The sequence below is a fragment of the Macaca thibetana genome, chromosome 14, assembly GCF_024542745.1.
Source record: "Macaca thibetana thibetana isolate TM-01 chromosome 14, ASM2454274v1, whole genome shotgun sequence".
NCBI lineage: Eukaryota > Metazoa > Chordata > Mammalia > Primates > Cercopithecidae > Macaca > Macaca thibetana.
In genome coordinates, this window is record NC_065591.1 from 12,198,520 (window position 1) to 12,213,711 (window position 15,192).

Consider the following 15,192-nt stretch of genomic DNA (forward strand, 5'->3'; position numbering starts at 1 on the left):
ACCTTAGGAAGGAAGCAAATACCTATGGAGCAAAATCCTCCCTGCCAGGCACTAGAGTTTTGATTCATCATCTTTCTTATACATCAGTCCTGTGAAATAGATAATACAATCACTTTACTCAGACTCACATTACTCAGTAGAACCAGAACTTGAATGCCTTCCCTGTAGATCACAAGATTCCATAATAGTATAGGTAGTGAGGAAAATACTGAATTAGAAATTGAGGGCCAGGCTCGGTGGCTCACGCCTGTAATCCCAGCACTTTGGGAAGCTGAGGCGGGCGGATCATGAGGTCAGAAGTTCGAGACCAGCCTGGCCAGCATGGTGGAACCCCGTGTCTACCAAAAATACAAAAAATTAGCCGGGCATGGTGGTTCACGCCTGTAATCCCAGCTGCTCCGGAGGCTAAGGCAGGAGAATCACTTGAACCCAGAAGGCAGAGCTTGCAGTGAGCCGAGTTCGTACCACTGCACTCCAGGCACTTCAGCCTGGGCGATAGAGCAAGACTCTGTCTCAAAAAAAAAAAGAAAGAAATTGAGGCTGTGTGCGGCAATTCACACCTTTAATCTCACTACTTTAGGAGGCTGAGGCAGGCAGATCACCTGAGGTCAGGAGTTTGAGACCATCCTGGCCAACAGCAAAACGCATCTCTAGTAAAAATACAAAAATTAGCCAGGTGTGGTGGCGCGCACCTGTAATCCTATAGTCCCAGCTACTCAAGAGGCCGAGGTATGAGAATCTCTAGAACCCAGGAGGCAGAGGTTACAGTAAGCCGAGATCGTGCCCCTGCCCTCCAGCCTGGGTGACAGTGAGACTCCGTCAAAAAAAAAAAAAAAATTGAGATCTGGGTACCACCAGTGACTTAGAGCAGGCGTCCTCAGCTTGGTGTCTATAGACACTGGTCCTCAAAGCTCCAGAAATTGTAGGCAAACTTTTTCTTGTATGTGGTTTTTCTCAGGCAGAGAGTTCGTACTTTTAGTCACATATTCATAGTGGTCAGATCATTGGCCTCAGAAAATGATAAGGACCATTGATCTGCAGCTACATTTCCAGGCCAAAATCAGCCTCTGTTTCACAGCAGCACCAGGCTCCTTGATAACCCCATGTTCTCTCCAGGCTGAAATCATGGAATTCTTTGACAATTCTGATCTCTTGCCTTCCCCTAGGAGCTCGAGGCCATGAGCAGATACACCAGCCCAGTGAACCCGGCTGTCTTCCCCCATCTGACTGTGGTGCTTTTGGCCATCGGCATGTTCTTCACCGCCTGGTTCTTCGTGTATCCTTTCACTGAGCAGCCAGAGGACCAGTGATTAGTGATTTGGGAGGCTAAGGGAGAAACCATGCTAAGTACATGGACCCCGCCAGTTTTGTACATTGGATTGGGGCTGGGAGAAGGTAAGGAGGGGAGGAGGGCTGGTTATGCCCAGGAGCAGGTTATGGCCTTATTTCCGAAGTTCAGGTGAGCTCAGTTTGTCCTTTGGATTTTCAGGACAGTGAGCAGGGAGGGGGCCTGGCTGGAGTGGAGGTGGGGAATAGGGGTGCTACAGTTGGAAAGGTGGCATAAGGAAGGGTGCACTCAGGTGTCGGGAGGTCTGAGGGATAGTCCCAGCTCTGGCCCTCATGAGCTATGTGACGTGGGGCAAGTGACCTAACTCCTCTGGGTCTTATTTTCTTCATGGCAGTGGAGCACCAGAGTCCAAAGCATCTCTTAGGCCCCTCTGCCTGGCTGCTCTGGGCTGGATATGCCTCCCAGAAGGCATTGAGCCAATACCTTTCTCCTCAGAGTGCCACTGGCTGGGCTCTCTGCACTCCACAGTCCATCCCTTCACTTTGCCTTAACTGCTGTGCGCAGTTACGAGGTCACCTCTACCAAGTACACTCGTGATATCTATAAAGAGCTCCTCATCTCTTTGGTGGCCTCACTCTTCATGGGCTTTGGAGTCCTTTTCCTGCTGCTCTGGGTTGGCATCTACGTGTGAGCGCCCAAGGGTAAGAGCTGCAATGGGATGGACGCATGAGCCAGGGAAGCCTCCCCATAGGCAGGTCAGCAGGGTCCTTAAAGCTCTTGCCAGCATGACCCCTTGGTTGATGGAGACAGACTCAGTGGAATGGGCAGGGACACTAGACATTTGTGCCTCTTTCCCTGCCCCTCATACAGACTTGAGCCAAATGTGACTTTGTCAATTCTGAGCTCACATGGCCCAAGGCCTCGATCTGCCTTTGGGATGTACCACGTAGGAGTGTGAAAGCAGGCTTCCCATGGTTGTACATTTATGCTCTTAGAAGTCAGACCCCAGTGACTTGGAGAGGCTGCTGGGAAGTTGGCTGGCTGAAAGGGGGTCAAGATCCGGGGCTTAAAACTTGCTGCAGACAATCCACCAAACAGGCCACTGGGAATCAGCTCTGGTGGCTCATCCTCAAAGGCATGTGCTCGACAGCCTTTGCCCCAGGAGCACAGGGGTGCAGGGAGAGAAGGTAGAAAGAAGGGCCATTGGTCTCATTTTGATACCCCTCTCCTCTTTTAGGTAACAACCAGATGGCTTCACTGAACCCCTGCTTTTGTAAATTACTTTTTTTTTTACTGTTGCTGGAAGTGTCCCACCTGCTGCTCATAATAAAGGCAGATGTATGGCAGTTCTGTCTGGGGTCCATTCTGCGGGGGTGGCGGGGTGCTGGGACCTACATTCCTTCCCCAATCTCTTCCCTTTCCCATTTCTCATCTGCCTTTCGCAGTTCCTGCTGCTGATCTACTTCAGGGGGATGAGATTTGTGTGGCACGGGTGTTTTGTCATTGGAATTTAAGGCTCACTTGAGGATAGGAAGGGTCTGGGCCTACCCTTTTCTGTTGTTTCTAGGACAGACTTCTCTAGGAACCCGCATCAGTCCTTTCTGCCCTAGGCCAGTCCCTGCCATAAACATAGCTACCCTTCTCTGTGCTGGGGCATCCTCACCAGGCTCGGCTTGTCCCCCTAAGAAGGCTTTTCCCCTCGGTGGCTACTTTTAACACAGGTGGGCAGCAGCGGGTGTGTGGGAGGGGAAGGTGTGGCCACGGGAGGGGCTGCTGAATCCACTCCTAACTCCAGTATGAAGCTAAGAGGATAAGGGGTATGAAGCATCCATTTGGCCCTCTGGCTCAGGAGCTCAGAGATTCCAGGCTTCTCAGGAAGAACTTTGAATTCCAGTTGGCCCTCGCCTCATAGGTGACTCCTCTCCCACCAGACCAATCCCAAGAAGAGACAAGGAGGCAAGCTCAGATACAAAGCAGTATTTATACATTTATTTATATATGTATATTTACTTCAGAAGAAAAGAACATTTCGGGGACAGGAAGCAAGCAGGCCCGGGGCTGCTTCCCTCACTGCCCACCTCAGAGTCAGAGTTGGCACACGATAAATACCAAGCTCAGGGAGAACTGGGAGTTAACTGGAAGGTAGGGGGCGCTCTATGCACACGCAGGCTTCTAAGGGGGCACAGAATGGGCAGGAGGATTTGCACTGGGAGGCCCTATGTACAGCTTGAAGCTAGGGGGAGATTAGCCCAGTGGCTACAGGAACAAACACCAAAGGAGAGAGGAGAAGGGAGGGATGACCTGCTGGACCCCAGGGCAGGGTTGGGGCCAAGACACACCATTGCCAGCCGGGCAGCTGGCAGCTTCTAGCAGGTGGCCCACTGACCTTCCCTGAAGCCCTTTTACCACAGGCTTAAGGCAACTTTGGTCCAAGGTTGACCCCCTCAAGCAGCTCGGAGCCCCAGCCTGGCCCCAACTCCTGCACTGAGGAACCCCTCCCCAGGCATGGAAACAGAGCCAGCTGCTAACAGGTTTGGGACTGTGCTGTGTCCAGATGGGCTCCAGGGGGCAGTGGACGGTCACTTTCCAGTTAAGGACTGAGGGGCCGCAGTCCCGTTGAGGAAGCCCAGGAATCCTATTACATGGAGTGGGGCTCGGCAGTTTTAAGGCATAGGGAGGATTCCCCTAGTGGGAGGGAGAACAAAGTCATCCTAAAGAAGGCTCAGCCCCTGCATGGTATGGGAATCATAAAATTCCTATGTCAGCGGAACCAAATTGGGGAGGGGGCTGGGAGGAAGCTATCCCTGCTATTCCTGCATTCCCCCTGCTGTTCCCTATCCTGAGGACAAGTGCTTTGAGATCAGTGGCAAAAGGGGGCCTGCAGTTCATAGGCTTCAAGGACTCGGCTCCACTATAGAAAGGCCTCCCATTCAAAGCTGAGAATGAGTGGTGGTACAGGGGCAAGGCCTGCTTCCCAAAGAGGTGGCAGCATACCACAGGGCAAGGACGGCAATTCCCTTTCCCATTTCTGGACCCATGGCAGACATGGCTAAATGAATACCACACTCCTTCCATGAGCCTGGGTGTAGCCTCAGAATGTACCAGGCACCACTAAGAAACTTGAAGTTGGCACTTAAGATACAACTTCTTCCCTAACCCAGGGTCTTGGTGGTTGGGAGTGGGATGGGTGTCTGAGGCTCCCTGGGAGGGATCAGAGTCAGAGCCCTGTCTTTGCAAGTGTCACACCCCTGCTCTGGCCCACTCGGAGCTTTCTAGCTCCATCCTTCCACTCCTTCCTGCCCTGGTTTAAGTGCATTTAGTAATTACTTCATTAATAACAGCAAAAGCTATTTGCATTTGCCCACCAGCCAAGACCAGGCTGCTGCTTGAGGGATTCCTGCTCCTCTGCTCAGAGAGAATGATGTGGTCACTGATCACTGTGAGCTCTGGACGCTCCCAGGAACGCAGGCAATGAAGCTGCAACACCATCTGGGTGCTCAAAAGGGAATTTCCTCTTCCCCGATATTCCTGGTTCAAGGCTCTAGGGCTTACCTGGCCCACTGGCCCCTACTGGTTCAGGCCTGTGAAGGGCTGAGGGTGGCTTCATCAGGCACTGAGTAGACTTAAGGCACAAAGTCAGTTTCTCCAACCCATCCAGGGCTGGCCTTGGCTGCCCTGGGACTTCTTGGGAGCCAAGCTCTCCCAGGGAGAAGAAACCTCCTGGGCCACACTTAAAGCTTAGAAATCCGAGTCTGGCGTAACAGGCAAACCCCAGAAAGTCCACTACCAAGCCATCCCCCAGGGAACAGCTTTAAGGGGGAGAGCCGTCTGCCCTCCATTGACTCATGGGAGTCCACCCAAGTCTCTTAGGGCTGGATCCAAGTCCCCTGCTGATCTCAAAGGTGGGCAGGTCCTCTCTCCAAGAGGGTTGGCCCCAGTCTCAAAAGGGGAGGCAGGGAGAGTGGGCTCTGAACAAATCAGGGCCACAGGCTTCCCCTTCCCTCCAGGGTACCTGAACCAGCCCTCCAACCACCATATCTGGAAAGAGGTAAACTGGTCCTGTCCTGGCCCCTAGGGGTGGCAGGCAGGAAGGCCCAGGAAGTCTCCGGCTCTCAGGTTCCCTCTGTGCTGTGAGGGACGACCAGCTGGAACAGTAACTCCAGTGTGAAGACTTCCAGTTTCACCAGTCTTGGGTAGGGCCAGTGAACAGCAGAGCTGGCCTACAGCAGGCTCCAGTGTAACACCATTGCATCCAGTATTGGGGGGTGCCTGGGCACCCCAGTCCCTGGTGCGGTGCTGCCTCAGGAGGGCAGCTCAGTTACACAGGCGGTAGAAGTGGAAGTAGTAGTCTGTGGCTGGCTGGACGAGAGCCTCCGAACTGCAGTTGGCCTGACCCTGGGTGGAAGGGCAGTGGGAAGGTGAGGCAGCTCTGGGGGTGTGAGACAGACGGCACTCCCTGCTGACGTTGCTTAACACTGTGCCCCCAGTGCTACCACATACTGTGCAAATCCCCCATTCCTCAAGCCCCACGTCGCAGATGGGTACCCAGACCTCCGGGGTAGGTGGGATGCCCCTGCTCACCAGCAGTGCCACCCGGAAGTGGTAGGTGAATTCGCGGAAGGACAGGATGGTTATTGGCCACTGGTGAGAGGTGCCCTGGAGAGAAGAGAGACGGGTCAGGACAGACGGCTGCCCTTATCCCAACCAGCATCTCTCACCACAGCCGTCACAGTTCTGGGGTCTGTGGGGAGTTTTATGAAGGAAAAAAGCAGAGAACTTTGAAGAAATGGGAAGGAGCATGTTCTGCTTTGGCAGAAGGAGCAATGGCAGCTACTCCATGCAGACTGTGCCTGGGACTGGCAGGTCCACGGCCACCTCTGCCTGGCCCCTGCCTCCTTCCCAGTCCTGTTGTGCTGGGTTCCCTCACCCGCTATGCTCTGGGCACATCAAAGTATTTCATTAGCCCCATCCTCAGGACAATCCAATGACACAGTGCTGCTACTAGCCCCATCTTCTGGATGAGGAAACTGAGCCACTTGCCTAAAAATCACAGTGTGGCAAAATCACACAGCTGGGATTCAAACCCAGGTCTGTCTGGCCGTCTCCCTCAGGGTGGCATGCAGCCTGCCCATCTACCTGAGGCTTTGGCTGTGCGTCTGTGATGTGGTTTCAGGCCCAAGCACCATGTCTGCTGCATGTCTAGCTGGGCTCTCCGTCTCTCTCAGACACTGACTCTTCTGCAGGGCCACAGGGCTCGAGCCTCCCCGAGAAGCACCCCCTCCTCTGTTGCAGGAGCTTCCTGTACGTCTTTTCTCCCTCACTATAGAGTATGTTCTTAGAAATCAAAACCTGCGTCTGTTCCACCTCTCTCCCCTGCAGCTGGGCCCACCCAGCACAGGGCCTGGGACAGATGGGGCCCCAGTCAGTATTTTCTGAGTAAACACATGAATGGGCGAGAACAAAAAAATCACTACTTCCCTTAATTTGGCCTGAGAGTCTTCTCCCGTGGCCTCTTAGGCCCAAGGAGAAACTGGGGGTCCATCGGCCCCAGGGACAGCTATAACTTCCGGTTACTTGGCCAGGGAGGAGCTGGCCATCCAGTTCTCCCAGAAGAGGTGGCCAAACATGGAGCCTGAGGGGTCCTGTAATGCTGCACATCTAGCTGTGCCACTTCCCCAACCTGAGCATGAGGTCAGCTCCTTCCTGCTTCTGCAGACACCTCCAGTGAGCCACAGCCCTCCCCGCCATGGGCTTCCAGACACCCACCTGTTTCCATCATTGCACTCTTCCACATTAGCCCCTGTGATCTGCTTTCTTCCCCAGGTCTCCAGCATGGCAGGGCCAGGAGATGCTCAGCAGAGTGAAAGGAACAAACACGGGCACGCGTGCCCCTCCCTGGGACACAGAGGCCCAGGCCCCAGAGTGTCCCTTGTGGAGATGGCTTCACTCTGTAACTCCCAGCTCCTGCTCCTTGCCCATTTGGGGGCCCAGTTGTGCCAGGAGAGAAGCAGCTCGGGCCTGGCCAGCCCACAGCTTCCCAGTCCCACCTACCTGGGTGTCCTGGTGGGTGTGGAGACTCTGTGGAAGGCTCCCTTCCTCACACGGCTCCTCCTTTGACCTCAGGCTGCACAGCATCACAGACACGGGGGAGGAGGAACTGGAGACAGGCCCAGATAGCAGAGAAATGAGGTTTTGGAGTCCCTCAACCTCAGCCCCCTTCCAGCCAGCCTGCCTCTGAATCTCCACCCAGCTTGAAACACCACATAATAACCAGGGCCCTCGAACAAAACCTTTCCCATCGACCATCCCACATGGTCCTCAGGCCATGAGATCAGGTCATTTAGCCAATTAACCACGAAGCAGGCAATGAAGTCAGCACTCATCCCACCATGTAGGAAATACCAGAAACTCTCCAGCTATCCTCAGACTTGGCTGTTCTGAGGCTCTGCAGGAGATTCTCCCTGGCTCCCCTCCTGCCTCCCGCTTCCCCGTGCTGGCACTCACTTCATTTGCAGAGTCAGGCTGAGGTGCAGTGGGGTGCCGCTGCTGACAGGGATGTGGTAGGTGAAGTTCCCAGGCCTGCAGGGGCAAAACGGGCACCTTAGCCTGAGGGCACCCTGCCACCACCCCCCACCCGTGGACTCCTCAGCCCCCAATCTCTACTGGAGCCCTGCAGAGGCCTGGAAAGGGGCTGCCCTGCCTTATGGGAGAGGCTTCTCACTGAGGGGGCAAGTTCTGGGCAATCTGTACCACCTGGGCTCATGTCACCTGAAGGGACCTCCCTGGGTGAAGGGAGGGAGCCCAGCCCACCTGCAGGCATCCCCTGGAGCACAGTACTGGGAGGTGATGGGCATCGAATTCTCCAGCACCTGGATGGAGGTCAGGGAGGGCACTGGCTCTGCAAGGAGAGAGGCTGTTGGGGCAGGAGTAAGGTGACAAGGCAGGACACAAGTGAGAAGCAGGCAAGTCTTTCCTTGCCAGACTTGGATCAGTCACTCACACCTTAGTATGAATAAGTTCCAAGTTATTTTTTTCCAGACCTCCACAATGGCCAGAATCACACTACACTGTTCCCTCAGCAGCCCTAGGACTACCCAGTTCCCATGAACCTGACATCTGCCTCCTCAAAAGAACTGGAACACCTAGAAGGAGGGATGGGTCTTCACATCCCTTGCCAGGTATGCAGGAGCCCGCTCAAGGCCTCCGTTCCTGACTGCGGGCATCTCTCCCAATTCTGGGTTCAGAACCATCAGTTACACTGGTAGCTTGAAATCGGCGGTTGTGACAGCATCACACAAATCAGGCTTCCCCCGCCCCGAGGCAGCACGCTGCTCCTCGCAGCCTCCCTGAACAGACCCACTGCAGGCTGGCTGGCTGGGTAGGGTGGGACTGAAGTGTGACAAGCCAGATGGGGAGACAGGCCTTCTTGCTCATCTAGTTCACGTACAGTCTTGCTGCTGCCTGACTATCCACCCAGGAAGGGGGAAGCTGGGGCCACTCAACATTTGCTGGACCTGGTATGTTTTCAGCTCTGAGGCATGACCCAGGGACCCAAGGACCCCAACAGGATCCAGGACACCCTGTGTGGCCAGGACAGGTATCAGATACAGATGAGATGGAAGGTGCCCTTCCCACATCCCTTCTGGGCAAATTCCAAAGATCCTTTAAAGAGTCAGCTCAAATGTCACCAACTCCAGAGAAGTTTTCCCTGATCCTCCCCACCTGTGTCCAGATTAAGTGTCCTCCCCAGTCCCAAAGCTACCGGCATGTCCCCTCAGAGCCTCATCACACTGCTGTGTTTTCACCTCTGTGAGGTCTTTGGGGACAGGAGCGTATCCGTCTTCATCACCCCCAGTCCCCTGTACAGAGCCGGCCACAGAGTGGCAGGCAGCTCAGTAAATGGGTGCCTGGTAAACATCTCCCCCATGGGGTTCCCCCATCACTTTGAATTTCCATCTCTGTAAGCCACATTATGTTCCAGGGTTTCTTTTTCTTGAAGCCACAAAGCCCATCAAATGAAAGTTAGTGAGAGCAGAGCTGCCTGGTTGAAGCCAGGAAGCCTCCCACCCTCCCCTTCAACCCCCAGGGCAGCCCCCAGGGTGCCTCAGAGGAACCCAGTTTGAAAACTGAATAAAAGGTTCTGTAGCTTTGTTAAAACCAAAGATATGAGTTTGGGAAATAATAGGCGAGACCCGGTATAGCACCCTCCTGGTGCTGGCATGGTGAAGGAGGCATCAGGCTCGGGATCAAATATAAGCCCCGCCTCAGAGGGGCTGTATAACCCTGGGCAGGTCACTTCACCTTAGTCTCCATCCCATTTCTTCAGCTGAACAATAGGAACAACAATTCCTTTCTTGCAGGAGTGCTGTGAGGACTAAATGAGATGATTTATGTAAGGCTGCGGGCCTGATTCCTGACCCTTACTCTATGCTCAGCAAATGTCTATTGACTGACAAGTCTGAACCCAGACAGTCACATGACTGGGCTGAGGTGGGCCCTAGCCAGTGAGCCTTGCCAGGCTGGGCTGGGTATTATCAGGGGTGCAGCAAGTACCTGACTGGCCCTGGCCCCAGGTGGGCTGAGCAGGGCCCACGCTGGACTGGGGGGCCCCTCGGCGGGCCCGGCCATGGAAACCAAGGCTGGGACTGTTCTTGGCTTTGCCCAGCCCCCCAGGGAAGGGGACTGCAGGGCTGGCCAGAGGCTCCAGGCTCTTGTGATGCTTGGAGTGGCCAATGCCATTGACTGAAAGACCCCAGGACTTGGCTCTGATGTTGGTGACTGGCAGAAGGGCCATCTGGCTGGGGCCTGTGGATAGAACCAGGGACAGGCTGAGAAGCAGGGAGCTGGCTGCTTCCTGTCCAGCTGTCTCTAGGGCCCCATAAGACTGAGTGAACCCCATGTGTCTCTTGGTCCTCTCAGGGGAACTTCCCAGTCATTGTCCAGAGCCCCTTTCTGGGCTCCAGGAGACCCTCCCACCAATGAGTATTTGGGCCTTTCTCTCTACTCAGGTAGCCCTCGCCCCAAGCTCCAGCCCAGAGAAAGCCTTACCTGAACGGTTGGTGCTGGGGCTGGGACTTGGGCTGAGAACATGGCCAGGGTTAAAGCTGGGGCCAAGACTAGGACCAGTGGTAGGGTTGGTGGTGGGTGAGGAACAGCAGACGACAGGGCAGGGGTGGCTGGAACATAGGTCCAGGGTGCGGATGGCAGAACCTGGGGCCGAGCTGGTGAGGCTGGTGGTCACTGAGGAGGCCAGAGGCTGTGTGAGCCGGAGGAGCCCCCAAGAGAGAACATAGCAACCTCCCCGTCCCACCCCAGACCTGCCCAGACACGCACCCAGCAGCAAAGTGGGCTGTATGCCTGGTAGCCCAGTGGTTATGGGGGACTGTCGGAGCTGCGTGGTCCCAAAGCTCTGGCTGGACCTGCTGGGGAAGGATGAGCTGAGCTCAGAGGGGCTGGGAGAGCCTGAGGGGAGAGGGCCTGGCAGTCCTGGAGAGGCAGGAGGGCAGGAGAAGGCAGAGAGGGAGGGGAGGGAGGCAGGAAGAGGGGCAGCAGGAGCCAGAGGAGAGGGGTGCCGGTCAGCACGTACCATGGGCACAAGGCCTCACTCCCCCCAGGGGGCTGGGGCCGGAGCAGGGCCAGGAGACAGGAAGTGGACACGGCAAAAGAGCTAAGGGGCAGCAAAGAGGCAAAGGGTGAGACAGGCAAAGGGGAAGAGAGAAGAGAAGACACAGTCAGAGGTGGCCCCAGGAGCTGGGGGTGACAGTGGGCTCACAGAGCCCAAGGCCCTGCCCTGGCCCTCCTTCTGCCTACCCCATGTTCCAACCCCAGCCCCTCAGACAGCCCTGACTGGCAGGCCCAGCTACCTGCAGGGGCACTAAACAGGCCAGACACAAACATTGGCGTCAGCAGGGACTGGCAAAGGCTGCCCACCCTCCAAGGAGGCCCTCCCTGGACCCCCACAGCACCCCAGCAGGCTGAGAGGCTAAGGATGAACTCCTTTAGAGAAGACAGTCTCATGGCTCTCTGACCTGGGCCTGCCCACCAAAGCCCCACCTGGCCTGGAGGCTTGGCATGGCATCCAGGAACCTACCCGTCAGTGTCTACCAGGTCCTCCTCTGTGCGCAGGCTCAGCACGTACAGTGTGGACATGGACACCACGCTGGAGCCACGGAAAAGGGTGACTGTTAGAGCTGGAGCCACCAGCCAGTGCCCTCTCTCCAGGACAAGGCTGTGGTCCTTGCTCCTGAAGCTGGGCTCCCAGGTGATGCCTGCAAAATGGGTCACCCCAGAGGGGAGGAGGCAGAAAGGCCCACCTCACTGAGACCTCAGCTGCCTGATCTCCCAAGCTACGTCCTCCTCTTCCCCTAGGCCTGAGCCCATGGGCAGCTGACTCCACTGGGTAGCTCCACTCCCCTAGTCAACCACCCTGAGAGCCCAGGGGACAAGTCACCTGAAGGCCATGACCACCACCAGGGCAATGATGGTTCCCTGCAGGAAGCGCTGGCTGATGCAGGCCTGGTCCGGAACCACGGACGATGACTGAGGACCAAGAGGAAAAGTGCAAATGCAAAGAGGGCCAGGCTGAGGCTGCCCGCAGTGGGCTCTGCTGGAGGTCGGGCGGGGGGTGGTGGTTAAGGGGGTGCCCCATTCCTCCAGGGGGCAAAGGGAGAAGAAAGAGAAACTGGGGACTAGGAGGGCTACAGAGTCACAAGGAGAGGGAAGCACCAGAGGCCATGAGGCTGGAGAACTGCAACCTGGAAAGGGAGGCAACAAGGGGTGGGGAACTCCCCATCCAACCCACCTGCCATGCCTGCTCACCCTTACCTTGCTGGCCACCTTGGGGGGCCTCTTCTTGTGGGGGACACTGCCTGCCCGGCTGAACTGGCTCCCTGCATGACTGCAGCAAGAGGGCCAGGATCAGGGGTGTCCCCGGGAAGAAGGGTCTCACCTTCCACCACCCCGCACCCCTACCTGAAGGCGCCCGAGCTGCCGGTGGATTTGAGGCTGTCGAGCCGCCGCAGCTTGGCCAGCTTGTGGCTCCAGCGCTCCAGCTCATCAATGCGCGTCTCCAGGTTGTCCGTCAGCTTGCACAACTCCTTCACAGCCCCCACGTTCTCCATGAAGATGCGCTCCTGCCATGGGCCATAGGCCAACACAGAGGGCCCAGTCAGGCCTGGGAGCCCCAGACTGCCAGACCTCCGGGGGCAGGAGGGGCGGCCACTGTCCTTGGCCACCGGGAGGCCCTCAAAGCCTCCCTACCTGGGCGGGCCCCTCCAGTCCAGCCTCAGCACCCACAGCTCCTGGGCCTGTCTCCAAGCAACACCCCCACCTCTGCACCTTCACCTGGGCTGTCCCACCTGCCTGAATGGCCCTCCCCACTCCCTGCCAGAGCTCTCCTCCCCTAAGCCTGAAGGCTGCAGCCCCGGGATCTGCCCCCTCTGATGACTGCTGTCTCAGATGTCAGCATTTCACTATTCAACTGGGGTGGAGACCCATTACATGCCTCCTTGGCGCCCAGACTCAGGACAGGTGACAAAAGTCATCCTCACAAGAAATCACGTATTTCAGCGTGGAGGTAACCATACGAGGATGTCTGCAGTTCTATTACTGCCCTCATTTTACTGGGGGTGGAAGGCCATGGCCCTCCCCAGGGTTTCTCTTGCCCTTGATCACACAGGCTCCAGGGGCCAAATCCCTACCCACTCATCTCCTTGAACACTCACCCCTTCCCTGTGGGGTGCAGAGGGCACTCTGGAAGCAGCATGAGAGCTGAGGTTGCTCCTGCAGTGCCCCCCCCCAGTATCTATGGAGGTGATGAGTGTCCCCCAGCTGGCCCCCCCCTTGCCTCTGGGCCCCTTCCCATTGCCTCACCCACAGACCTTGTTCACCACCAGGAAGTTCTCTATGGTTTTCCCATTGGCAAAGACCATGTCTCCGGTGTCTTTCACAGCCTCAGGCAAGATCTCCTTCACCTCCTGAGCGATGACACCTGGAGGTGGGGGACAAGCCAAAGATGGGTGGGGGGGTGGGAAAGGGCAGGATTGGAGAGGGTAAAGTTCTGGAACCCAGAGATTTGGATTCCAAGGAGCCCTGGAGCAGGGGGATCCCCGAACAAGTGTTCACAGAATTGCAATTCCAGGGCTCAGGTGTAAGGTTCCCGGGCTGGTGTGGGGCGGATTCCTGGGGGTAAGGATCCCAGGGGGAGTGGGTAGTATTCCGGCAGGTTAAAGGTAGGATTCATCTAGCGAAGGACGAGGGTCCCTGGGCCGCGATTCTCGGATTTCCACTGACAAATGGGGCGAGGTTCCGGGGACCTGGAGAGGTGCGATTTTCCAAGGTCTGAGGGGCGGGACTTCTAGAAGGCATGATTCCCAGGGGCGCAGTTCCAGGAGTCAAGAGGAGGGGTTTCTGGGAGTAGGATTTCCAGGTGACGGGGCGAGGTCACTGAGAACCGTGGTTTCTGGGTTCCCGGACCCCAGTCCGCGCCAGCCCGGTCCCTACCTGTCTCTGGCGCAGTGGCCTCGATGCCCGCGCTGGCGGCGAACTCGGGCTTGTATCTGTAGTGCACCAGCCGCATGCGCGAGATCCTCTTCAATTGCTCGGTGGTGTCCACCTGTGGGGAGCCAGGCCCGGGAATGAACCCCTCCCCTCCTGCGGCGGTCCCGGAGCAGGCCCCGGAGCCCAGGAGGGCGGCAACCTGGAGGCTGCAGTGTGGAGAGGAGATCCTACTACTGGAGTCTTTAGATCGGGATTGGAGGCCAGCCTCCCTCCCTTCCTTCCCCGGCAGCCCCTCCTTTCCGCGTGGTCACGCCCCCTCCCCAGCAGCCCCGCCCCCGCGACCCGCCCCAGCCTCTAGCCCCGCCCGGCCCTCACAGCCCCGTCCCCACCTCCTGCACGTGTTCCTTGGCGCGCAGGTCGGAGGGGTGCATAAGCGAGCCCATGACCTTGACATTCCCGTGCACAACCAGCGCCTCGTCCGGCCGGTCAGTGTTGATGCCCACGCGGCCGTGGTGGAAGACGGTGTCGGGCACCTGTGCCCGCTGCCACAACACATCGCTGTCGCTCTCGAACTGGCCTGGGTTGGAGGCCTACCGCGAGTTGGGGCTGGATCAGTCCTGGGGGATAGGGAGGGGACCTGCAGGGCCCTGGGAGCAGGGGAAACTCCACAGCAGCCCCTCCCCTTCCAGCCAGGGCTTCTCACTGCACCAAGCCCAACTTGAACTATCCCTCCCATTGTGACAACTTTTTCTCACTTGTGGGATCCCAGAAGCTACCAGGTCTTTGTCCACCTCCCTGCTTTACTGTGGAGACCCTGCAGCCCAGAGAGGGTGGGAGCCTTGCCCAAGGCCACACAGCCAGTGCCTAGCAGGATGAGCATGCCCACTCTTGACTCTCAGGACCTGGGTACTTCTGCTTGCTGTTTCTCCCAGCCCTAGGGAGGGCTGTCTACGCCCTGGGAGAAGGTGGCCCTCACCCGCACGATGATGCGCTCTGAGATCTGGGCAGCCAGCGTGTAGTTCTGGTTCTGTGCGTGGGCCTGGAGGGCCACGACCAGCATGAAGTACCTGGGACACACAGGGGTCTCAGAAGTATTCAGGGCCTGCCCCCTCCCCAGGGCTGTCCTACCCTTTCCCTGGCCAGATGCATGTTCATCTCACCCATCCTACAGAGGAGGAACCCGAGCCACCACCAGGGGGCAGAAATTCCCCAGGGCCCACAGCAAGAAGCCAGGGCTGTTTCTCAACACAGAAGCCAGGCTTCTGCTCTTCCCACCCTTAAGTCAATGAAGGGCTCCAAATCTCAGGTCTCTCATCTGTGAAATGGCTCAGCCTGTAGGGCTGTGTGCCTGGTGTGCCACACAGGGCGGTGTCTTCCTGCCTCAGAAATGGAGGGCTCGGGGCAGG

The 15,192-nt window shown here is 57.1% G+C and overlaps 2 protein-coding genes across 11 annotated transcripts in view; one reads left to right on the forward strand and one right to left on the reverse strand.

Moving 5' to 3' along the window:
• The window catches only part of TMEM258 (transmembrane protein 258), a 101,718-nt gene extending 99,084 nt beyond the window's left edge, over positions 1 to 2,634 (forward strand). Inside the window, exons 3-5 of the mRNA XM_050757073.1 lie at positions 1,167 to 1,276; positions 1,853 to 1,989; positions 2,526 to 2,634. Of these exons, the coding sequence (XP_050613030.1) occupies positions 1,167 to 1,276; positions 1,853 to 1,979 (237 nt within the window). The 3' untranslated portion in view covers positions 1,980 to 1,989; positions 2,526 to 2,634. The remainder of the gene's footprint in view (positions 1 to 1,166; positions 1,277 to 1,852; positions 1,990 to 2,525) is intronic.
• A 616-nt stretch (positions 2,635 to 3,250) lies between these two features.
• The window catches only part of MYRF (myelin regulatory factor), a 36,711-nt gene continuing 24,769 nt past the window's right edge, over positions 3,251 to 15,192 (reverse strand). For 2 of the 10 annotated variants that reach the window (XM_050756875.1, XM_050756868.1), the window contains 17 exons: positions 14,763 to 14,853; positions 14,176 to 14,376; positions 13,790 to 13,901; positions 13,168 to 13,277; positions 12,260 to 12,420; positions 12,113 to 12,185; positions 11,739 to 11,827; positions 11,379 to 11,447; positions 10,875 to 10,955; positions 10,622 to 10,710; positions 10,337 to 10,528; positions 9,842 to 10,093; positions 8,099 to 8,201; positions 7,793 to 7,867; positions 7,340 to 7,445; positions 5,870 to 5,944; positions 3,251 to 5,683 (listed from right to left, as the gene is read on the reverse strand). In XM_050756875.1, the coding sequence (XP_050612832.1) occupies positions 5,603 to 5,683; positions 5,870 to 5,944; positions 7,340 to 7,445; positions 7,793 to 7,867; positions 8,099 to 8,201; positions 9,842 to 10,093; positions 10,337 to 10,528; positions 10,622 to 10,710; positions 10,875 to 10,955; positions 11,379 to 11,447; positions 11,739 to 11,827; positions 12,113 to 12,185; positions 12,260 to 12,420; positions 13,168 to 13,277; positions 13,790 to 13,901; positions 14,176 to 14,376; positions 14,763 to 14,853 (1,960 nt within the window). In that variant the 3' untranslated portion in view covers positions 3,251 to 5,602. Of the gene's footprint in view, positions 5,684 to 5,869; positions 5,945 to 7,339; positions 7,446 to 7,792; positions 7,868 to 8,098; positions 8,202 to 9,589; positions 9,663 to 9,841; positions 10,094 to 10,336; positions 10,529 to 10,621; positions 10,711 to 10,874; positions 10,956 to 11,378; positions 11,448 to 11,738; positions 11,828 to 12,112; positions 12,186 to 12,259; positions 12,421 to 13,167; positions 13,278 to 13,789; positions 13,902 to 14,175; positions 14,377 to 14,762; positions 14,854 to 15,192 lie in introns of those variants that run through there. The other 8 variants (XM_050756871.1, XM_050756869.1, XM_050756870.1 and 5 more) reach the window with 8 other exon arrangements.